We start from the raw sequence: 24,007 nt of genomic DNA, 5'->3' as shown, positions 1-24,007 counted from the left end.
TTAAGGAGTGATTTGATCGAAGTTTTCAAGATATTAAGGGGAACAGATAGGGTAGATAGAGAGAAACTGTTTCTGCGGGTTGGAGTCTAGGACTAGGGGACATAGTCTAAAAATTAGAGCCAGACCTTTCAGGAGTGAAATTAGGAAACACTTCTACACACAAAGGGTGGTAGAAGTTTGGAACTCTCTTCCGCAAACGGCAATTGATGCTGGATCAATGGTTCATTTTAAATCTGAGATTGATAGATTTTTGTTAACCAAAGGTATTAAGGGATATGGAGTTAGGTCGCAGATCAGCCATGAGCTCATTGAATGGCGGAACAGGCTCGAGGGGCTGAATGGCCTGCTCCTGTTTCTGTGTTCCTATAATTCATTGTGCAAGGGCAAAGGTCATTGATATATGCGAATGAGCGCCTATCTCCCTGTCGATGGGGCTATACATTTTATAAGGTGCGCACTTTTTTTTAATGTGGAGCCCCTGATGCTCAGTGAAGTCGGGGAGACCCACTGAATTTCATAGTAGTCTTTTCAAATCTACAGGAAACTCTCGATTTACCGGCACCTAAATAACCGGAAATCTCTGTTAACCGGCAAAATTCAGGAGTAGGTTCAGGTAAGTTTTACTTCATATTAGTGGCCTGTTTCTGGATCTGTGGCTGGGTTCCTGCACCTGTTGCTAAGCAACAGGGACACTTGGATCTTGTGGTCGGAGTTCCTGCACCTGTTGCTAAGCAACAGGGACACTTGGATCTTGTGGTCGGAGTTCCTGCACCTGTTGCTAAGCAACAGGGACGCTTGGATCTTGTGGCCGGAGTTCCTGCACCTGATGCTAAGCAACAGGGAAGCCTGGATCTGTTGCTGTGTACGGAGCTCTCGTACCTTTTACTACACCTCTCTGTAATCCGGACTTTTTGATAAACCGGCACCACGCCGGTCCCGTCGGTGCCGGATAATCAAATCTTGTATATTGAAATGCTTCTGTGAAGGTTAATGTACACTTGCAGCTTTGGGGCGGGGGGGAATGTGCTGCCTTAATTCATCAGCAACGAGCCCTTCTCCATTTATTCAGCGCTGCTGTGCTCAATTCCAACTGTGTGTGAAGCAGTGCTGGTCCTGTGGGGAGGGAAATAAAGCTACGATTTCAGGGAATCTTAAATAAAATCAGAAGGAGCTGGAAATACACAGCAGGGGCGCCAGCATCTGAAAAGAGGAAAGACAGATTAACATTTTGGATGTGGATACGTGAGTCCCTTTCGTAAGAGAAAAAGGGAAACCCACAGGTAAAAGGCCAGAGTGAAGTGAGGAGTCCTGATTCATGAAGTAGGTGACGAAAAGGTTTAACAGCCTTTGAAAAGGATTTTTTTAAATGTTGTTCTCTGGATGTGTTGACGCTGGAAAGGCCGTATTTAATATCCATGCTTCCTTGCCCTGGGAAGGTGGTAGTGGGACTTCTCCTCGAACTGCTGCAGGCCACGTGGTGATAATGCTCCCAATGATGGTGTGAGGTTGGGAATTGCAGGATATTGGCCCAGCGATGCTGCCTGTCCAAGTCAGACTGGTGTGAGGGTTGTGGACGGGAACCTGGAGGTGATGACGGTCCCCTGGCCTTGCTGCTCTTGCCCCCCTCCGTGGTGGAGGTCGCAGGGGAGGGAGATGCTGTCGAAGAAACCTTGGCGAGTTACTGCGATGCGTCCTGTAGATCGGGCATGCTGCAGCTACTCTGCACCTGGGTGGGGGAGCGGATACTGAGTCCAGAGAAAAGAGCGTCGACCAAGCAAACCGCTCTGTTATCTATGAATGGGGGGTGAAAACATGCTAGAGGATATACAGACATTACCTCAGTCAGGTAATGACAATGCATTAGAGAGACAAAGGGAGAGTAAAATAGGTCCTAAATGGAGGAGAATGAAGAGGTAGGTGGATAGGAAAAACATGCAGGAAGAGTGGATACACAGTTAGGGCTGGATTTTGTCAATGGGGACGTGATGGAGGCGGGACTCCCACGTTTTGGGTTGTAGTCCCGCCTCCATCGACTTGTGGCCAACCCACGCTATTTTCCCTTGATTGACCTTGTTAAGCCCGCCCAGCGGGCTCAGCAGGCCAATTAAGGGACACCTGATTACTGGTGACGTCAGTCATTGACATTTAATCTGTCAAGAGCTTTTGACAGATGAAAAATCAGCGTTTGACAGCTCTGTAAAACTGTCAAACACTGACAATCTGTCTTCTAACTTGAGTCCTTCTACTCAGACTCAGTTAGAGATCTCTCCAGACCAGAAAGCAGAATGCTGCAGCTTTTGACAGTTCAGCGGCCATTCTGCTTTCTGTGCCGGTGAGCTGAGGGACTCCCGAGAACTGAAGGAAGGAAGCCTGCAGGAGAAAGTAAAGGTAAGTAAAACTTATTAAAACATTTTACACTTACCTCACACACTTACCACTGCACACATGCACCCATCACTCACCTGCACAACGGGCATCTTGACCCCTTCAGACCGACGGTCCGCCTCGCTAACTTGGCGTGGTTCGGAGCCGTCGGGAAGCCCACGCTTCAGGGCTAAAAATAGGGATTAGGCAAAAAACTGCCTGTTAACTACCTGTTAACAGGCAGTTAATTGGCACTAATCCCTTCCCGCCTCGGGGAGACGGCTCCCAGCACAGGTCGGATACCCGCCTCCTGGGACATTGGCACGGAGGCGGGTTGGGGACGGGATGGGTTCCTGCCATCCAATTCTGCAATTTTCCCGCCTCCATGGGGCTTGGAAATTCGAGCCCTTAGTGTCTAGAAAAGAGAAGGCTGAGGGGTAACCTGATGAGAGGTCTTTAAGATTAGGAAGGGGTTCGATAGGGTAGACGTAGAAAAGATGTTTCCACTTGTGAAGGGAGACCAAAACTATGGGTCATAAATATAAGATAGTCGCTAATAAATCCAATAGGGAATTCAGGAGCAACTTCTTTACACAGAGAGTGGGTAGAATGTGGAACGCGCTACCACAGGGAGTGGTTGAGGCGAATAGCAGAGATGCATTTAAGAGGAAGCTCGATAAACACATGAGGGAGAAAGGAAAAGAGGGATATGTTGATAGGGTGAGATGAAGTAGGGTGGGGGGAGGTTCGTGTGGAGCATGGACCACTTGGGCCAAATGGCCTGTTTCTGTGCTGTACATTATTTATAAAAGGTGAGTAGAGTTAATCTGCTTGTTCCACAATAATCGCGTAACACCGGAGACCAATTATTGAATGCACAAGGCAGCCGATTTAACCAATTTCTGCTTTTATTTTCTTCAGCTGAGCCTCTCTGCTGTGCCCGGCTGAAATCTCCTCCCCTCCTCAAATCACCTCTCCCCATCTCAAATCACCACCTCCTCAAATCTCCCCTCCCCACCTCAAATCTCCTCTCCTCCTCAAATCTCCCCTCCCCTCCTCAAATCTCCTCTCCCCTCCTCAAATGCCCCCTCTCCTCCTCAAATCTCCTCTCCTCAAATCCCCCTCTCTCCTCAAATCACCTCTCTCCTCCTCAAATCCCCCTCCCCTCCTCAAATCCCCCTCCCCACTTCAAATCCCCCCTCTCCTCCTCAAATCTCCCCTCTCCTCAAATCTCCCCTCCTCAAATCACCCCTCCCCTCCTCAAATCACCCCTCCCCTCCTCAAATCTCCTCTCCCCTCCTCAAATCCCCCCTCCTCAAATCACCCCTCTCCTCCTCAAATCCCCCCTCTCTCCTCCTCAAATCCCCCCTCTCCTCCTCAAATCCCCCCTCTCCTCCTCAAATCTCCCCTCTCCTCCTCAAATCTCCCCTCTCCTCCTCAAATCTCCCCTCTCCTCCTCAAATCACCCCTCCCCTCCTCAAATCACCCCTCCCCTCCTCAAATCTCTCCCCTCCTCAAATCTCTCCCCTCCTCAAATCCCCCCTCCTCAAATCACCCCTCTCCTCCTCAAATCACCCCTCTCCTCCTCAAATCACCCCTCTCCTCCTCAAATCACCTCTCCCCTCCTCAAATCTCCCCTCTCCTCCTCAAATACCCCCTTTCCTCCTCAAATCTCCCCTCTCCTCCTCAAATCCCCTCTCCTCTTCAAATCCCCCCTCTCCTCCTCAAATCTCCCCTCCTCCTCAAATCTCCCCTCTCCTCAAATCTCCCCTCTCCTCCTCAAATCTCCCCTCTCCTCCTCAAATCTCCCCTCTCCTCCTCAAATCTCCCCTCTCCTCCTCAAATCTCCCCTCTCCTCAAATCTCCCCTCCTCAAATCTCCCCTCTCCTCAAATTTCCCCTCTCCTCCTCAAATCTCCCCTCTCCTCCTCAAATCTCCCCTCTCCTCCATCTCCCCTCTCCTCCTCAAATCCCCCTCTCCTCCTCGAATCCCCCCTCTCCTCCTCAAATCACCCTCCCCTCCTCAAATCTCCTCTCTCCTCAAATCCCCCTCCCCTCCTCAAATCACCCCTCCCCTCCTCAAATCACCCCTCCCCTCCTCAAATCTCCTCTCCCCAAATCCCCCCTCTCCTCCTCAAATCACCCCTCTCCTCCTCAAATCCCCCTCCCCTCCTCAAATCTCCTCTCTCCTCCTCAAATCTCCCCTCTCCTCCTCAAATCTCCCCTCCCCTCCTCAAATCCCCCTCCCCTCCTCAAATCCCCCTCCCCTCCTCAAATCCCCCTCCCCTCCTCAAATCCCCCTCCCCTCCTCAAATCCCCCTCCCCTCCTCAAATCCCCCCTCCCCTCCTCAAATCCCCCCTCTCCTCCTCAAATCCCCCCTCTCCTCCTCAAATCCCCCCTCTCCTCCTCAAATCCCCCCTCTCCTCCTCAAATCCCCCCTCTCCTCCTCAAATCCCTCCTCTCCTCCTCAAATCCCTCCTCTCCTCCTCAAGTCTCCCCTCTCCTCCTCAAATCTCCCCTCTCCTCCTCAAATCTCCCCTCTCCTCCTCAAATCTCCCCTCTCCTCAAATCTCTCCTCTCCTCAAATCTCCCCTCTCCTCAAATCTCCCCTCTCCTCAAATCTCCCCTCTCCTCAAATCTCCCCTCTCCTCAAATCACCTCTCTCCTCCTCAAATCACCTCTCTCCTCAAATCTCCCCTCTCCTCCTCAAATCACCCCTCTCCTCAAATCACCCCTCTCCTCCTCAAATCACCCCTCTCCTCAAATCTCCCCTCTCCTCCTCAAATCTCCTCTCTCCTCCTCAAATCACCCCTCTCCTCCTCAAATCACCCCTCTCCTCCTCAAATCACCCTCCCCTCCTCAAATCTCCTCTCCCCTCCTCAAATCTCCTCTCCCCTCCTCATATCGCCCCTCCCCTCCTCATATCGCCCCTCCCCTCCTCAAATCGCCCCTCCCCTCCTCAAATCGCCCCTCCCCTCCTCAAATCGCCCCTCCCCTCCTCAAATCTCCCCTCCCCTCCTCAAATCGCCCCTCCCCTCCTCAAATCGCCCCTCCCCTCCTCAAATCGCCCCTCCCCTCCTCGCCCCTCCTCAAATTTCCTCTCCCCTCCTCAAATCTCCCCTCTCCTCCTCAAATCTCCTCTCTCCTCCTCAAATCCCTCTCCTCAAATCACCCCTCTCCTCCTCAAATCTCCTCTCTCCTCCTCAAATCCCCCCCTCCTCCTCAAATCTCCCCTCTCCTCCTCAAATCACCTCCTCCTCCTCAAATCCCCCCTCCCCTCCTCAAATCTCCTCTCCCCCCCTCAAATCCCCCCTCTCCTCCTCAAATCTCCTCTCCCCTCCTCAAATCACCCCTCTCCTCAAATCACCTCCTCCTCCTCAAATCACCTCTCCTCCTCAAATCCTCCCCTCCTCAAATCTCCCCTCCTCAAATCTCCTCTCCTCCTCAAATCTCCCCTCCTCAAATCTCCTCTCCCCATCTCAAATCTCCTCTCCCCTCCTCAAATCGCCCCTCCACTCCTCAAATCGACTCTCCCCTCCTCAAATCACCTCTCCCCTCCTCAAATCGCCTCTCCCCTCCTCAAACCACCCATCCCTCCTCAAACCACCCCTCATCCTCCTCAAATCACCCCTCCCCTCCTCAAATCTCCTCTCCCCTCCTCAGATCCCCCCCCTCCTCAGATCCCCCCTCCCCTCCTCAAATCACCTCTTCCCTCCTCAAATCACCTCTTCCCTCCTCAAATCACCTCTTCCCCTCCTCAAATCACCCCTCTCCTCCTCAAATCTCCTCCCCTCCTCAAATCACCTCTCCCCTCCTCAGATCCCCTCCCCTCTGCGAGGAACTCATTTATAAAACCTACTCCTTGGTAGATTTTAGAAAAGGAAAGTCCCTCCCACCATGGAGGCCTGGTATTCTGGCTCTCATTACCTCTGGGATGCTTCAGCGATGCCACTGACGGGAGGGAGCCCCAGGGCGGTTCCGTTCGTATTGTTAGCGGGGCGCAAACACCAGATCGTCCTCGTTCCCCCTTCCCCTACCCCCGGGTTGCCAACTCTTGTTGGATGTATTGCTGGCGGTTTCATCACATGACCTCCCACCTCTACCAGCCCCACCCAGTCAATTAGTCTTTTTTTCCAATCTTTAAATAATTAATAAACAAAAGAAAATTGGAGGGGGGGAGTTTAAATGCTTCTATGATTTCTCTCCTGGGTTTTGCTCACAGCAGTATCCAGGAGATTATTATCTAATTCCTGGAGACTCCAGGGCAATCCTGGAGGGTTGGCACCCCGCCCCAGAGCCAACCATCCTCGGGTACAAGAACGCCACAGCCAAAGACCTGAAATGGCAGGTGTCTGACTGCAGCCGAAAACTTGACACTGATTTTTTTTGAAGAAGAAGAGAGTCTGGCCGGTAAAGAAAAAAATGGAACAGAACAGAAAGCTGTGTCGCCTCGGTGACTTGTCGAAAAGCCACTTCCTGTGACACGCAGAACTCCTGCACGCAGGTTGCCCGTTGTGGCACTGCACCACTGGATGGTTTCTCAGCAGCTGATCCACCGCTTCCTGTCGCGTGTCCTCTCGTGTCTCAGTGCCGGCCTGTCATTGCTTGAGGCCTTGGATGTCCCCTCGCTGCCTGAGTTGGCTCAGCTCCAGGCTTGTCGTTGGCTGTGCTCCCACACACTCCCCTATTGATTTCACGGCATTGACCTGCTACGTGCTGTGTACTAATTTAATTAATCTTAACTTGACAACTTTGGCTGCCCCTGGGAAAGATTGGTTCCTGCGCCTGGTGCTGCCTTCTGCAGCGAGTGGAACCAGAAGTGATGTATCCAGTTCTTAACGCATACTTTTTTAAAAAAGAATTTCTTTCAAATAACGTGCATTTTGTACACGCATAGGTAAGAAACAACAGCAACTTGTATTTATATAGTGCCTTTAACATAGTAAAATGTCCCAAGGCGCTGCACAGGCGTATTAAAAGACAAAAAGCTTGACACCGAACCACATAAGGAGAAATTAGGGCAGGTGACCAAAAGCTTGGTCAAAGAGGTAGGCTTTAAGGAGCATCTTAAAGGAGGAAAGAGGTAGCGAGGCGGAGAGGTTTAGGCAGGGAATTCCAGAGCTTGGGGCCCAGGCAACAGAAGGCACGGCCACCAATGGTTGAGCGATTATAATCAGGGATGCTCAAGAGGGCAGAATTAGAGGAGTGCAGATATCTCGGGGGGTTGTGGGGCTGGAGGAGATTACAGAGATAGGGAGGGGCGAGGCCATGGAGGGATTTGAAAACAAGGATGAGAATTTTTAAATCGAGGCGTTGCCTAACTGGGAGCCAATGTAGGTCAGCGAGCACAGGGGTGATGGGTGAACGGGACTTGGAGCGAGTTAGGACACGGACAGCCGAGTTTTGGATGAGCTCATTCTACTTAGGGTAGAATGTGGGAGGCCAGCCAGGAGTGCGTTGGAATAGTCAAGTCTAGAGGTAACAAAGACATGGATGAGGGTTTCAGCAGCGGATGAGCTGAGGCAAGGACGGAGACGGGCGATGTTACAGAGGTGGAAGTAGGCGGTCTTTGTTATGCTGCGGATATGTGGTCGGAAGCTCATTTCAGGGTCAAATATGACACCAAGGTTGCAAAGTGCGGTTCTGCCTCAGACAGATGTTAGGGAGAGGGATGGAGTCAGTGGCTAGGGAACGGAGTTTGAGGTGGGGACTGAAAACAATGGCTTCGGTCTTCCCAATATTTAATTGGAGAAAAATTCTGCTCATCCAGAACTGGATGTCGGACAAGCAGTCTGACAATTTAGAGACCGTGGAGGGGTTGAGAGAAGAGGTAGTGAGGTGGAGCTGGGTGTGGTCAGCGTACATGTGGAAACTGACACTGTGTTTTCGGATGATGTCGCCAAGGGGCAACATGTAAATGTGAAATAGGAGGGGGCCAAGGATAGATCCTTGGGGGACACCAAGGGGTCAATTTTCATTAAGCTGTCGGGAAGGAGGTGGGACTACAACTTTCGGGTTTTAGTCCCGCCTACATCGACGTCTGGCCAATCCATGCGATTTTCCCTTGATTGACCTTGTTAAGCCCGCCCAGCGGGCTCAGCAGGCCAATTAAGGGCCACCCGGCAACAGGTGACATCACAGACTGAAATTTCATCTGTCAAGAGGTTTTGACAGATGAAATATCAGTGTTTCACAGCTGTTTGAAGCTGTCAAACACTGACAGTCTGACTTCTAACCTGAGTCCTTCTACGCAGACTCAGTTAGAAATCTCGCCGGCACTGAAAGCTGCAGGCTGTCACTTTTAACAGCTCGCGGCCATTTTGCTTTCAGTGCCGGCTGAGTGATGGACTCCCGAAACCTAGAGGAAGGAAGGTTGTTAAGGTAAGTACAGGTAATATAAACTTCTTTACACACTTTAGACACACCAAACACACTTACCTTTGCACTCATGCACCCATCACTCACCTGAACACCGACATCACGACCCCTCCAAGTCCTTCAACCCGACGGCCCGCCTGCTCTAACCTGGCGTGGTTTGGAGCCGTCGGGAATCCCACACGACGCCCCTCAAAATAGGGATTAGGCTAAAAACTGCCTGTTAACTACCTGTTAACAGGCAGTTAATTGGCACTAATCCCTTCCCGCCTTGGGTCGGTGGGTCCCAGTGCGGGGCGTGTACCCGCCTCCTCTGAAACTTATGTGGAGGCGGGTTTTGGGCGGGATGGTGTCGGGACCCCCGAATTCGGGATTTTTGCCCCCCGCCCGCCTAAAAGCCCGCCTCACGGCACACTGAAAGTCTAGGCCCGAGTGTCTGAGTAATATATATTTTTAATGCAACTAGAGATTGCATTAGCATTTTCAGGTTAGGTACAGAGACCCCCATCTCCACTATGGGTTAAGAATCCCTTTGGCCCCTTTGTGTAGTGACATTGTCGATGTGCTTGTGAAAATTTCCTTTGTTCTCTATTACTAGCAGCATCTAGAACACGGCTTTGCTAGGAATACGGAGCAGAGGAAGTCTTCACAAAGGTTTTTCACCAGTGTTTGTGTCTGCCTTGGCTCAGGTGGTAGCACTCTCTCCTCTGAGAGCCTTTATCACTGTACAAAAGTGTCAGCCGTGGCTCAGTGGGCAGCACTCTCGCCTCTGAGTCAGAAGGTTGTGGGTTCAAGTCCCGCTCCAGAGACTTGAGCACATAACCTAGGCTGACACTGCAGTGCTGAGGGAGTGCCGCACTGTTGGAGGTGCCGTCTTTCGGATGAGACGGTAAACCGAGGCCCCGTCTGCTCTCTCAGGTGGACGTAAAAGATCCCATGGCACTATTCCGAAGAAGAGCAGGGGAGTTTCCCCGGCGTCCTGGCCAATATTTATCCATCAATCAACATCACCAAAACAGATTAACTGGTCATTATCACATTGCTGTTTGTGGGTGCAAATTGGCTGCCGCGTTTCCTACATTACAGCAGTGACTACACTTCAAAAAGTACTTCATTGGCCGTAAAGCGTTTTGGGACCTCCGGTAATCGTGAATGGTGTTTTATATAAATAAAGGTATTTCTTTTATTTGCCTCGACCGAGACCAGCACAAACCCGGCAGGGGTCAAAGCTGGAAACCTTGTTGGGCAGTTCATGCACCAACTGAGTCATTGGGGTATCTCAATTTACCTTTAAAAAGTGAAAAGTTTAGCAAATCTTCAAGCCATATCAGACTATCAAACCCAACCACCACCTTTCATAAGAAACAGGGGCAAGAGTCGGCCATTCGGTCCCTCGAGCTTGCTCCGCCATTCAATAAGATCATGGCTGATCCTCGACTTCAACTTCACTTTCCCGCCCGACCCCCATATCCCTTGATTGCTCAGTTTTGAATATACTCATCGACTGAGCATCTACAGCCCTCTGGAGTGGAGCATTCCAAAGATTCACAACCCTCTGAGTGAAGATATTTCTCCTCGTCTCAGTCCACTCCCACCTCCACAGTTCAACAGTGCTTGCTGAGCACCGGGTTAATTCCTCGCGCTATACTGGAGCGACAACAACAACTTGCATTTATATAGCACTTTTAACATAGAAAAATTCCCAAAGCACGTCACAGAGAAGTAAGGAAAACTGGACACCGTGCAAGAGAAGGGGAGATTAGCAGAGGTGACCAAATGCTTGTCAGTGAGGTGGGCCTTAAAGGTGGAGAGAGAGAGAGAGGCAGAGAGGTTTTGGGAGGGAATGCCAGAGAATGGAATCTGGGTGGCTGAAGGCACAGCCAGCAAAGGTGGGGAGAAGGAACAGGGGATGCACAAAAGGTCGGAGTCAGAGGAACAGAGCACTGGGGAGAGGATTGGATGGCTGGAGGAGGTTACCACACGTGAGTCCACAGAGGTGTGATGGGCAAGTGGGATGGTGAGGGACACGGTACAGGAAGCAGGGTTTCGGATGAATTGAAGTTTACGGAGGGAGGAGAATGGGAGGTCGGCCAGGAGAGCAACGGTGTAGTCGAGGCTGGAGGTGAAAAATGCACGATGGGCCAAATGGCGATGTGGGAAGCAGGAGATATTTGTGGTGGAGGATATGGGATCAGAAGCACAACTACTTTCGGTGTATGTGACTGGGAGCAGTTTAACTACAATAGTTTCAGATTCCGCAAAGCTGGTGCGGACTAGTTCACCTTCTGTGCTGTTACTCACGGAGAGTCGGTGGATTCACTGGTTTATAACACCAAGGGTGTTATAGTTTTGTAGCAGAAAATATATAATATACCACCGTCCTTGCGCAATTTTCTGTTGAGAAAATAAAAATTTCAAAGTAAAAAAAAAATCAGAATAAAAAAAGCCAGGTTGCACATTTGACACCAAATACCTGTGTGAAATTGGTACAAAATTAAAAATAACAAGAGCATTAGTGATGCTTCTTTGCCCCACCTCAGCACACACCGAGAATACGGCTTTCATTTCGCACACCAGCCTTGAGGTTTATAAGATAATGAAGGGAATAGATTGTGTCCCAGTTGACAGCTTGTTTCAATTAAAGAGGTTAGGGAGGACCAGGGGGTCACAGATTTCAGTTGTATAAGGCCAGATCTAGGTTAGATGTCAGGAGGTGGTTCTTCTCCCAGAGAATAGTGGACCTCGGGAACAGGCTGCCGGCTCGTGCGGTGGACGCCGACTTGCTGAATTCCTCCAAGCGAGAGCTGGACCTGTTTCTGGCTGGGGCGGAGATCACCTTTTCCAGAAGGTAGGTACTGCAGAGAATTCAGGGCCAGAGTGATGATCTGGACTACTTACGATCGCCTCGATGGACCAGAGGGTCTTTACCTGTCAGTCATTGTTCGCATGTCTCTGACCGAGTGCCAATTTAGTGCCGTGTCTGACCTTGGTGCTGAATCACGGGCAGTCCCCTTGATGTCGGCTTGTACCTGTGGTGAGCTGGATTGAGACAGCCTTAACCTTACTGCAGTTCGACCGTCAAAGAATACTGCAACATTCAGTGGCCTCATCATCAATGTAGTCAACTAGTTGCACACGGGGAGTCGAGACCAGATGTGGTCTTCAGCTGCAGGGACCACAGGGGATATTTGGACCAGTGTGCAGACGTAATTTGTTTCCCATTTTAAAGTCATACATTCTGCCCTTATATACTTTTGATTTTTACATAGAATTACATAGAATGTACAGCACAGAAACAGGCCATTCAGCTGGTCCATGCTGGTGTGTATGCTCCACATGAGCCTCCTCTCACTCCTCTTCATCTCAACCTAGCAGCATAACCTTCTAGTCCTTTATCCCTCATGTCCTTATCGAGCTTCCCTTAAATGCATCTACACTATTCGCCTCAACCACTCCCTGTAGCAGCGAGTTCCACATTCTCACTGCTCTCTGGGTAAAGAAGTTTCTCCTGAATTCCCTATTGGATTTATTAGTGACTATCTTATATTGATGGCCCCTAGTTCTGGTCTCGCCCGCAATTGGAAACATCTCTATGTCTACCCTATCGAACCCTTTCATAATCTTAAAGACCTCGATCAGGTCACCCCTTCAGCCTTCTCTTTTCTAGAGAAAAGAGCCCCAGCCTGTTCAATCTTTCCTGATAGGTATAACCTCTCAGTTCTGGTATCATCCTTGTACTGTACATTTTTTTTGCACCCTCTCCAGTGCCTTTTTATAATTTGGAAACCAGAACTGTGCACGGTACTCCCAGTGAGTGGTCTAACTAAGGTTCTATACAAGTTTGTCATAACTTCTCTGCTCTTCAATCTATCCCTCTAGAAATTAACCCCAGTGCTTTATTTTTAACGGCCTTATTAACCCGTGTCGCTACATTTAGGGATTTGTGTATCTGCACCCCTAGATCCCTTTGATCCTCTACTCCATTTAGACTCTTTAACATTATTAATTATTGTTTAGCAGCAAAGTTTACGAAAATTTGTGAAGTCAAGAAGTAGAGTTGGTTGGTGGATAGGAGTTTCTTTGCATTGCTGGCTGAGAAGCCAGGAGACACAAAACTGAGGTGCAACAGCGCCCGCACTGGCAGGAGGGTGTAATTACAGTGTGACGTGTTTACACAGACAGTTTCCATTATAAATGGGGACACAGGAATTCATAATGGGAAAATGCAAGTACCAAAGTGCCAACAGAAGGTAAGGTTTTAAAATACATTCTAATTTGGTTTTTTAATATTTTTCAAAGTTATTCTAAAGTGAAGTTTTAATTTTAAACCTGATTATTGGTCTCATGATTGAAGCCAGGAGAGGGCTGATCTCATTGATTATTATTATCAGCCATGATCTTACTGAATGGCGGAGCAGGCTCGAGGGGCCGTATGGCCTTCTCCTTGCTCCTATTTCTTATATTCTTACAGTGTCTGCTGTGGCTCAGTGGGTAGCACACTCGCCTCTGAGTCTGAAGGTTGTGGGTTCAAGTCCCACTCCAGGGACTTGAGCACATAAAGCTAGGCTGACACTTAAGGGGAGCACTGCACTGTCGGAGGTGCCGTCTTTCGGATGAGACGTTAAACCGAGTCCCCGTCTGCTCTCTCAGGTGGACGTAAAAGATCACACGGCACTATTATGAAGAAGAGCAGGGGAGTTATCCCTGGTGTCCTGGGCAATATTTATCCCTTAACCAACATAACAAAAACAGATTATCTGGTCATTATCACATTGCTGTTTGTGGGAGCTTGCTGTGTGCAAATTGGCTGCCACGTTTCCTACATTACACTTCAAAAGTACTGTACTTCATTGACTGTAAAGTGCTTTGAGATGCCTGGTGGTCGTGAATAATATAAATGCAAGTCTTTTTTTCTTATATGAGGTGATGCATTTAAGTGCCTTAGCTCCTCCTCTGATAGCAATGGAACATCTCTCACCGGTACAGAGATGCGCATAATGTGTAGCTGCTTCAGTGTCCTCAACTTAGCATGTTGGAACATTCCCAAGCGGAGGATTTCCTCTACAACTCCCATTATCTTTCAATCTTGTATCCACACTCCATTTAAAGAGCAGGATGTACTTGGATTCACTGTGAGCCAGGCTCCAGTGACATGGAGTATCCCTTTCTCAGAGAGAGACAATGAGTGCACAAGGACTTTTCTGCCATCTCTCTGGAATGGATTCAGTTATCTGGCAGACTGTTGCAGTAAATTCCCTCCAGGGTATTTTCAGCACCCTCATTGTGTGTTCACACAACCCCTGTCTGCGCTGAGGGGAATTAACCTTCAACTCCCACGGCCTGGGCTCAATAACAGCCATTTCAGAGAAGAAATTATAATGTTGGACTTGACATTCTGATCAGATTGGCAGCCTGTATGCAGATATAATTTGTTTTGTATTTTGTGTGTGTAATACCCAAAGTCAACAGGTGGGGGTGATGTTGCATTCCTGGAGCCACTAATGCAATTTGTGTACTGTTTTTATTAGTGTTTCTTCCATTGGGGGCGAATCAGCCACTTCCTGCCTTGCGCTCTCTAGCCAGGAGCATGGAAAATCCCCTTTAGCAGATAGTTTTCTGGCTGCTGATGTTGCCAGAATGGGCCAGTCATCCAGCACACACCACCATTGACGTTTGGCCAGAGGTCCAGTGTCAGATTCTGACTAATTGACTGAAAACCAACAAAGTGCAGCCAATTAAAGTGACCCGACCGCTCCGAATCCCAGTCTCTGTGATGTGTGCAGCTTCCTCTGTACACCGGGTGTTGGGAGAAATCCCCCACAAATCGCTTAACCTCCCGACTGGTTCAAAGGCTGCGTTAGTCATTTTTTTTCTTGGCAAGACTGAAAGCCATTTGTCAAACTTTTTGTGTAAAGTGTTGACTCCTCTTTTTGCTCCCTTGGTGTCCGCCGTGGCTCAGTGGGCAGCGCGCTCACCTCCCGAGTCAGAAGGTCGTGGGTTTAAGTCCCGACTCCAGGGCACAACATCTAGGCTGACACTCCCAGCGCCGTGCTGAGGGAGTGCTGCACTGTCGGAGGTGCCGTCTCTCAGATGAGACATTAAACCGAGGCCTCGTCTGCCCTCTCAGGTGGAAGTAAATTATTCCATGGCACCAATGTTCCCCCCTAAGGCGCATCAATCGCGAGGCTCCGCGCTGCTGGAAGAGATACCGCGCATGTGCGGCTGCACGGAAAATTTAAAGGGTCCATGCAGGGAAAAAAATTAGAGGGAACATTGCATGGCACTATTCAAAAAAGAGCAGGGGTGATCTCCCCGGTGTCCTGGTCAATATATAGCCCTCAACGAACACCTTAAACATTGAACATCACAGCGTCAGCCATGGCTCAGTGGATAGCACACTTGCCTCTGAGTCAGAGGGTTGTGGGTTCAAGTCCCACTCCAGGGACTTGTACACAAAAATCTAGGCTGACACTCCAAGGGAGTGCTGCACTGTCGGGGCTGCTGTCTTTCGTTAAACCAAGGCCCCGTCTGCTCTGTCAGGTGAACATAAAAGATCCCATGGCGCTATTTCGAAGAAGAGTTCTCCTCGGTGTCCTGGCCATATTTATCCCTCAACCAGCATAACTTTAAAAAAAACAGATTATCTGGTCATTAACACATTGCTGTTTGTGGGAGCTTGTGCGCAAATTGGCTGCCGCGTTTCCTACATTACAATAGTGACTACACTTCAAAAGTACTTCATTGGCTGTGGGCAGAGGACACCCTCAAAGCCTCCTTGAAAAAGTGTAACATCCCCACCGACACCTGGGAATCCCTGGCCCAAGACCGCACAGAGTGGAGGAAAAGCATCCGGAAAGGCGCCGAACACCTCGAGTCTCTTCGCCGGGTGCAAACAGAAGCCAAGCGCAGGCAGCGCAAGGAGCGCAATTCAACCCAAGCACCCCACCCACCCGCCCCTTCAACCACCGTCTGCCCCACCTGTGACAGAGACTGTAGGTCCCGCATTGGACTCATCAGTCACCTGCAAACTCATTTTTAATGTGGAAGCAAGTCATCCTCGGTTCCGAGGGACTGCCTAAGAAGAAGAAGACCTCATTGACTGTAAAGTGCTTTGGGACATCCTGAGATGCAATATAAATGCAAGTCTTTCTTTCTCTCTTGCAGTGTATAGGGGGATTCAGAGCAGAGGAAGCTGTGGAACTGTTAAAGACCTTTTACAAGGCTGAAAACCCCAATGGTCTGTAGCCCCTAATGATCCCTTTTTGTAATATTTATACATCTTATACACACATCGAAATCAATTTTCAAGCTGCGCTTTTAAAAAAAAAAAATTCCTTTTTCCACAACAGCGCCAAAATCAAAAGTAAGGAAGAAGGACTAAAATCCCGCCTCGACGCTACTGTCCCCAAAAATCAGCTTGTACCGCCTCGTCGGCTGAAAGAAAAGCACTTGGAGAAGACGTTCAGCGTTTACCCCTAAACTGACTGGACAGTGGAAAGAAATAACCAGTTGCACATTGACTGGGCAAGGTGTGGTCGCAGTAAGAAAATGCCAGGAATCGTGGGCAGTAGCTGTGCGTCTCCCCGCGTCGCTATCGGTCTCTCCCTCCTGCTACGTCCGTCCGCAGGTAATTGCTGAGAGCACCACAGAGCAATCTCTCTGATGTACAATTCTAGGCCTTATCTCTCCGCCCAACGCCTGCCAGTCAAGATTGGGAGTCCGCTAAGTGGGGATTGGAGGCGAAATCTGTACTCTGCCGCTCCGGTGATTTTAATACATCATATTTGCACGTTGCATTCAAATATCATTTTTGTTTGTTTCTTCAGCGTTATAATAAATTATAAAGTTCATCTAACTTTTTTTTTAAGCTAACAAAAATGACTGTGTGTCGTATGGACCGTCTGCATGTAAGAAAGTACATCAGATTGGTTAGAAAACCAACACCAACTGGACCTAATTCTGGGGAATGTAGCCGGGCAAGTGGTGGAAGTGTCAGTAGGAGAGCATTTTGGCGACAGTGACCATAATTCGGTGAGATTTAAGGTGGTCATGGAAAAAGACAAAGACGGCCCGGAAATAAGGGTTCTAAATTGGGGGAAGGCCGATTTTAATATGATAAGGCAGGATCTGGCCAAAGTGGACTGGGAGCAGCTACTTATAGGAAAATCCACATCAAAACAGTGGGAGACTTTCAGAAGGGAAATAGAGAGAGTACAACGCCAAAATGTTCCTGTAAAGGTCAAGGGTGGGACCAACAAGCAAAGGGAACCTTGGATGACAAGGGATATACAAAAATGCATTAGGAAAAAAAGGGGGCCTTTTGGCAGTTACAAAAGACTAAAGACGGAGGAAGCCCGAGAGGAGTATAAAAAGTGCAGGGGCATACTTAAAAGAGAAATTAGGAGGGCAAGGAGGGGCCATGAAATAACACTGGCGAGCAAAATAAAGGAAAATCCTAAGATGTTTTATAAGTATATTAAGGGCAAGAGGATAACCAGGGAAAGGGTAGGGCCCATTAGGGACCAAAGTGGCAATCTGTGTGTAGAGCCAGATGATGTAGGCGGGGTTTTAAATGAATTTTTTGCATCTGTGTTCACTATGGAGAGAGACGATGCAGACATAGAAATCGGGCAAGGGGACTGTGACATACTTGAACATATTAGCATCGAGAGGGAGGAGGTGCTAGCGGTTTTAGCAGGCCAAAAAGTGGATAAATCCCCAGGCCCGGACGAGATGTATCCCAGGCTGCTGTGGGAGGCAAAGGAGGAGATTGCAGGGGCTCTGACACAAATTTTCAGAACCTCTCTGGCCACAGGTGATGTACCAGAGGACTGGAGAACAGCTAATGTAGTACCATTATACAAGAAGGGTAGCAGGGATAAACCAGGGAATTACAGGCCAGTGAGCCTAACATCTGTGGTAGGGAAATTATTGGAAAAAATTCTGAGGGACAAAATTAGTCTCCACTTGGAGAGGCAAGGATTAATCGGGGATAGTCAGCATGGCTTTGTCAAGGGTAAATCATGTCTGACAAATCTGATTGAATTTTTCGAGGGGGTGACTAGGGGGGTGGATGAGGGAAATGCTGTGGATGTGGTTTACATGGACTTCAGTAAAGCTTTTGACAAAGTCCCGCATAGGAGACTGGTCAAGAAGGTAAGAGCCCATGGGATCCAGGGTGCCTTGGCGCGTTGGATCCTAAACTGGCTGAGTGGCAGGAGGCAGAGGGTGATGGTCGAAGGTTGCTTTTGTGACTGGAAGCCTGTGTCCAGTGGGGTACCTCAGGGATCGGTGCTGGGTCCCTTGTTGTTTGTGATCTACATAAATGATTTGGATGAGAATGTAAGAGGTATGATCAGTAAGTTCGCAGATGACACGAAAATTGGTGGGGTGGTAAATTGCGAGGAGGAAAGCCTCAGGCTACAGGACGATATAAACGGGTTGGTCAGATGGGCGGAAAAGTGGCAAATGGAATTTAACCCTGAAAAGTGCGAGGTGATGCATTTTGGACGGACAAATAAGGCAAGGGAATACACAATGAGTGATAGGACCCTAGGAAGTACAGAGGGTCAGAGGGACCTTGGTGTACATGCACATAGATCTCTGAAGGCAGCAGAACAGGTAGATAAGGTGGTTAAAAAGGCATATGGGATACTTGCCTTCATTAGCCGAGGCATAGAATATAAGAGCAGGGAGGTTATGATGGAGCTGTACAAAACGCTGGTGAGGCCACAGCTGGAGTACTGTGTGCAGTTCTGGTCGCCTCACTATAGGAAGGATGTGATTGCTTTGGAGAGGGTGCAGAGAAGATTCACCAGGATGTTACCTGGGATGGAGCGCCTCAGCTATGAAGAAAGACTAAACAGGCTGGGGTTGTTTTCCTTGGAGCAAAGAAGGCTGAGGGGGGACCTGATTGAGGTGTACAAAATAATGAGGGGCATAGATAGGGTAGATAAAGAGGAACTTTTCCCCTTAGTAGGGGGGTCAATAACAAGGGGGCATAGATTCAGGGTAAGGGGCAGGAGATTTAGAGGGGATTTGAGGAGGAACTTTTTCACCCAGAGGGTGGTTGGAATCTGGAACTCACTGCCTGAAAGGGTGGTAGAGGCAGGAACCCTAACAACATTCAAGAAGCATTTGGATGAGCACTTGAAATGCCATTGCATACAAGGCTATGGACCAAATGCTGGAAAATGGGATTAGACAGGACAGGGATGGATGGGCGGCGCGGACACGATGGGCCGAAGGGCCTCTTTCTGTGCTGTAAAACTCTATGACTCTATGACTCTAATATAATTGATCTCATCTGGGTCAAGCGTTCAGTAGCTGGGCCGTGAAGGCAAACTCCCCGATTCTATCCGTGTTACATGCTGAGGTAACTGAGCTCAGTGGTCAGGATAGTGGGGGTTTCCCAACTAGTCTTGGGCCCTAGATTGGGGGTGGAGGGAGAAATCGGCCCGAGTGGCCACACCCGAGAGCTAAACAGCAATACTGGGCTCACTGTAACTCAATGACTAACTACCCTCTCAGACCCTGACTGGGCTCACTGTAACTCAATGACTAACTACCTTCTCAGTCCCTGACTGGGCTCACTGTAACTCAATGACTAACTACCCTCTCAGTCCCTGACTGGGCTCACTGTAACTCAATGACTGACTACCCTCTCAGTCACTGACTGGGCTCACTGTAACTCAATGACTGACGACCCTCTCAGTCACTGACTGGGCTCACTGTAACTCAATGACTAACTACCCTCAGTCACTGACTGGGCTCACTGTAACTCAGTGACTAACTACCCTCTCAGTCACTGACTGGGCTCACTGTAACTCAATGACTAACTGCCCTCTCAGTCCCTGACTGGGCTCACTGTAACTCAATGACTAACTACCCTCTCAGTCCCTGACTGGGCTCACTGTAACTCAATGACTAACTACCCTCTCAGTCCCTGACTGGGCTCACTGTAACTCAATGACTAACTACCCTCTCAGTCCCTGACTGGGCTCACTGTAACTCAATGACTAACTACCCCCTCAGTCCCTGACTGGGCTCACTGTAACTCAATGACTAACTACCCCCTCAGTCCCTGACTGGGCTCACTGTAACTCAATGACTAACTACCCTCAGTCCCTGACTGGGCTCACTGTAACTCAATGACTAACTACCCTCAGTCCCTGACTGGGCTCACTGCAACTCAATGACTAACTACCCTCTAAGTGCCTGACTGGGCTCACTGTAACTCAATGACCAACTACCCTCAGTCCCTGACTGGGCTCACTGTAACTCAATGACTAACTACACTCTCAGTGCCTGACTGGGCTCAGTGTAACTCAATGACTAACTACCCTCTCAGTCCCTGACTGGGCTCACTGTAACTCAATGACTAACTACCCTCTCAGTCCCTGACTGGGCTCACTGTAACTCAATGACTAACTACCCCCTCAGTCCCTCACTGGGCTCACTGTAACTCAATGACTAACTACCCTCTCAGTCCCTGACTGGGCTCACTGTAACTCAATGACTAACTACCCTCTCAGTCCCTGACTGGGCTCACTGTAACTCAATGACAACTACCCTCTCAGTCCCTGACTGGGCTCACTGTAACTCAATGACTAACTACCCTCTCAGTCCCTGACTGGGCTCACTGTAACTCAATGACTAACTACCCTCTCAGTCCCTGACTGGGCTCACTGTTACTCAATGACTAACTACCCTCTCCACCCCTGACTGGGCTCACTGTAACTCAATGACTAACTGCCCTCAGTCCCTGACTGGGCTCACTGTAACTAAATGACTAACTACCCTCTCAGTCCCTGACTGGGCTCACTGTAACTCAATGACTAACTACCCTCAGTCTCTGACTGGGCTCACTGTAACTCAATGACTAACTACCCTCTCAGTCCCTGACTGGGCTCACTGTAACTCCATGACTAACTACCCTCTCAGTCACTGACTGGGCTCACTGTAACTCAATGACTAACTACCCTCAGTCCCTGACTGGGCTCACTGTAACTCAATGACTAACTGCCCTCTCAGTCCCTGACTGGGCTCACTGTAACTCAATGACTAACTACCCTCTCAGTCCCTGACTGGGCTCACTGTAACTCAATGACTAACTACCCTCAGTCCCTGACTGGGCTCACTGTAACTCAATGACTAACTACCCTCTCAGTGCCTGACTGGGCTCACTGTAACTCAATGACTAACTACCCTCTCAGTCCCTGACTGGGCTCACTGTAACTCAATGACTAACTACCCTCTCAGTCCCTGACTGGGCTCACTGTAACTCAATGACTAACTACCCCCTCAGTCCCTGACTGGGCTCACTGTAACTCAATGACTAACTACCCCCTCAGTCCCTGACTGGGCTCACTGTAACTCAATGACTAACTACCCTCAGTCCCTGACTGGGCTCACTGTAACTCAATGACTAACTACCCTCAGTCCCTGACTGGGCTCACTGTAACTCAATGACTAACTACCCTCTAAGTGCCTGACTGGGCTCACTGTAACTCAATGACTAACTACCCTCAGTCCCTGACTGGGCTCACTGTAACTCAATGACTAACTACACTCTCAGTGCCTGACTGGGCTCACTGTAACTCAATGACTAACTACCCTCTCAGTCCCTGACTGGGCTCACTGTAACTCAATGACTGACTACCCTCTCAGTCCCTGACTGGGCTCACTGTAACTCAATGACTAACTACCCCCTCAGTCCCTGACTGGGCTCACTGTAACTCAATGACTAACTACCCTCTCAGTCCCTGACTGGGCTCACTGTAACTCAATGATAACTACCCTCTCAGTCCCTGACTGGGCTCACTGTAACTCAATGACTAACTGCCCTCTCAGTCCCTGACTGGGCTCACTGTAACTCAGTGACTAACTACCCTCTCAGTCCCTGACTGGGCTCAATGTAACTCAATGACTAACTGCCCTCAGTCCCTGACTGGGCTCACTGTAACTCAATGACTAACTACCCTCAGTCCCTGACTGGGCTCACTGTAACTCAATGACTAACTGCCCTCTCAGTCCCTGACTGGGCTCACTGTAACTCAATGACTAACTGCCCTCAGTCCCTGACTGGGCTCACTGAAACTCAATGACTAACTACCCACTCAGTCCCTGACTGGGCTCACTGTAACTCAATGACTAACTACCCCCTCAGTCCCTGACTGGGCTCACTGTAACTCAATGACTAACTACCCTCTCAGTCCCTGACTGGGCTCACTGTAACTCAATGACTAACTACCCTCTCAGTCACTGACTGGGGTCACTGTAACTCAATGACTAACTACCCTCAGTCCCTGACTGGGCTCACTGTAACTCAATGACTAACTACCCTCTCAGTCCCTGACTGGGCTCACTGTAACTCAATGACTAACTACCCTCTCAGTCCCTGACTGGGCTCAGTGTAACTCAATGACTAACTACCCTCTCAGTCCCTGACTGGGCTCACTGTAACTCAATGACTAACTACCCTCTCAGTCCCTGACTGGGCTCACTGTAACTCAATGACTAACTACCCCCTCAGTCCCTCACTGGGCTCACTGTAACTCAATGACTAACTACCCTCTCAGTCCCTGACTGGGCTCACTGTAACTCAATGACTAACTACCCTCTCAGTCCCTGACTGGGCTCACTGTAACTCAATGACAACTACCCTCTCAGTCCCTGACTGGGCTCACTGTAACTCAATGACTAACTACCCTCTCAGTCCCTGACTGGGCTCACTGTAACTCAATGACTAACTACCCTCTCAGTCCCTGACTGGGCTCACTGTTACTCAATGACTAACTACCCTCTCCACCCCTGACTGGGCTCACTGTAACTCAATGACTAACTGCCCTCAGTCCCTGACTGGGCTCACTGTAACTAAATGACTAACTACCCTCTCAGTCCCTGACTGGGCTCACTGTAACTCAATGACTAACGACCCTCAGTCTCTGACTGGGCTCACTGTAACTCAATGACTAACTACCCTCTCAGTCCCTGACTGGGCTCACTGTAACTCAATGACTAACTACCCTCTCAGTCACTGACTGGGCTCACTGTAACTCAATGACTAACTACCCTCAGTCCCTGACTGGGCTCACTGTAACTCAATGACTAACTACCCTCTCAGTCACTGACTGGGCTCACTGTAACTCAATGACTAACTACCCTCTCAGTCCCTGACTGGGCTCACTGTAACTCAATGACTAACTGCCCACTCAGTCCCTGACTGGGCTCACTGTAACTCAATGACTAACTACCCCCTCAGCCCCTGACTGGGCTCACTGTAACTCAATGACTAACTACCCTCTCAGTCCCTGACTGGGCTCACTGTAACTCAATGACTAACTACCCTCTCAGTCACTGACTGGGGTCACTGTAACTCAATGACTAACTACCCTCAGTCCCTGACTGGGCTCACTGTAACTCAATGACTAACTACCCCCTCAGTCCCTGACTGGGCTCACTGTAACTCAATGACTAACTACCCCCTCAGTCCCTGACTGGGCTCACTGTAACTCAATGACTAACTACCCTCAGTCCCTGACTGGGCTCACTGTAACTGAATGACTAACTACCCTCAGTCCCTGACTGGGCTCACTGTAACTCAATGACTAACTACCCTCTAAGTGCCTGACTGGGCTCACTGTAACTCAATGACTAACTACCCTCAGTCCCTGACTGGGCTCACTGTAACTCAATGACTAACTACACTCTCAGTGCCTGACTGGGCTCACTGTAACTCAATGACTAACTACCCTCTCAGTCCCTGACTGGGCTCACTGTAACTCAATGACTGACTACCCTCTCAGTCCCTGACTGGGCTCACTGTAACTCAATGACTAACTACCCCCTCAGTCCCTGACTGGGCTCACTGTAACTCAATGACTAACTACCCTCTCAGTCCCTGACTGGGCTCACTGTAACTCAATGATAACTACCCTCTCAGTCCCTGACTGGGCTCACTGTAACTCAATGACTAACTGCCCTCTCAGTCCCTGACTGGGCTCACTGTAACTCAGTGACTAACTACCCTCTCAGTCCCTGACTGGGCTCAATGTAACTCAATGACTAACTGCCCTCAGTCCCTGACTGGGCTCACTGTAACTCAATGACTAACTACCCTCAGTCCCTGACTGGGCTCACTGTAAGTCAATGACTAACTGCCCTCTCAGTCCCTGACTGGGCTCACTGTAACTCAATGACTAACTGCCCTCAGTCCCTGACTGGGCTCACTGTAACTCAATGACTAACTACCCACTCAGTCCCTGAC

At 49.4% G+C, this 24,007-nt stretch overlaps 1 protein-coding gene across 5 annotated transcripts in view; it reads left to right on the top strand.

Moving 5' to 3' along the window:
- The window catches only part of adat2 (adenosine deaminase tRNA specific 2), an 86,780-nt gene that overhangs the window by 13,247 nt on the left and 49,526 nt on the right, over positions 1–24,007 (top strand). For 2 of the 5 annotated variants that reach the window (XM_085979240.1, XM_085979241.1), the window contains exons 4-5: positions 15,904–15,976; positions 16,089–16,594. The exons of 2 other annotated variants lie outside the window; for them this stretch is intronic. In XM_085979240.1, the coding sequence (XP_085835366.1) occupies positions 15,904–15,976; positions 16,089–16,120 (105 nt within the window). In that variant the 3' untranslated portion in view covers positions 16,121–16,594. Of the gene's footprint in view, positions 1–12,917; positions 12,990–15,903; positions 15,977–16,088; positions 16,595–24,007 lie in introns of those variants that run through there. One more of the 5 variants, XM_085979239.1, reaches the window with a different exon arrangement.

This window comes from Somniosus microcephalus, chromosome 3, assembly GCF_052327205.1.
Source record: "Somniosus microcephalus isolate GS21.2 chromosome 3, FLI_Smic_1.0, whole genome shotgun sequence".
Taxonomy (NCBI): Eukaryota; Metazoa; Chordata; class Chondrichthyes; order Squaliformes; family Somniosidae; genus Somniosus; species Somniosus microcephalus.
This window is presented reverse-complemented; position numbering and strand designations above follow the sequence as displayed.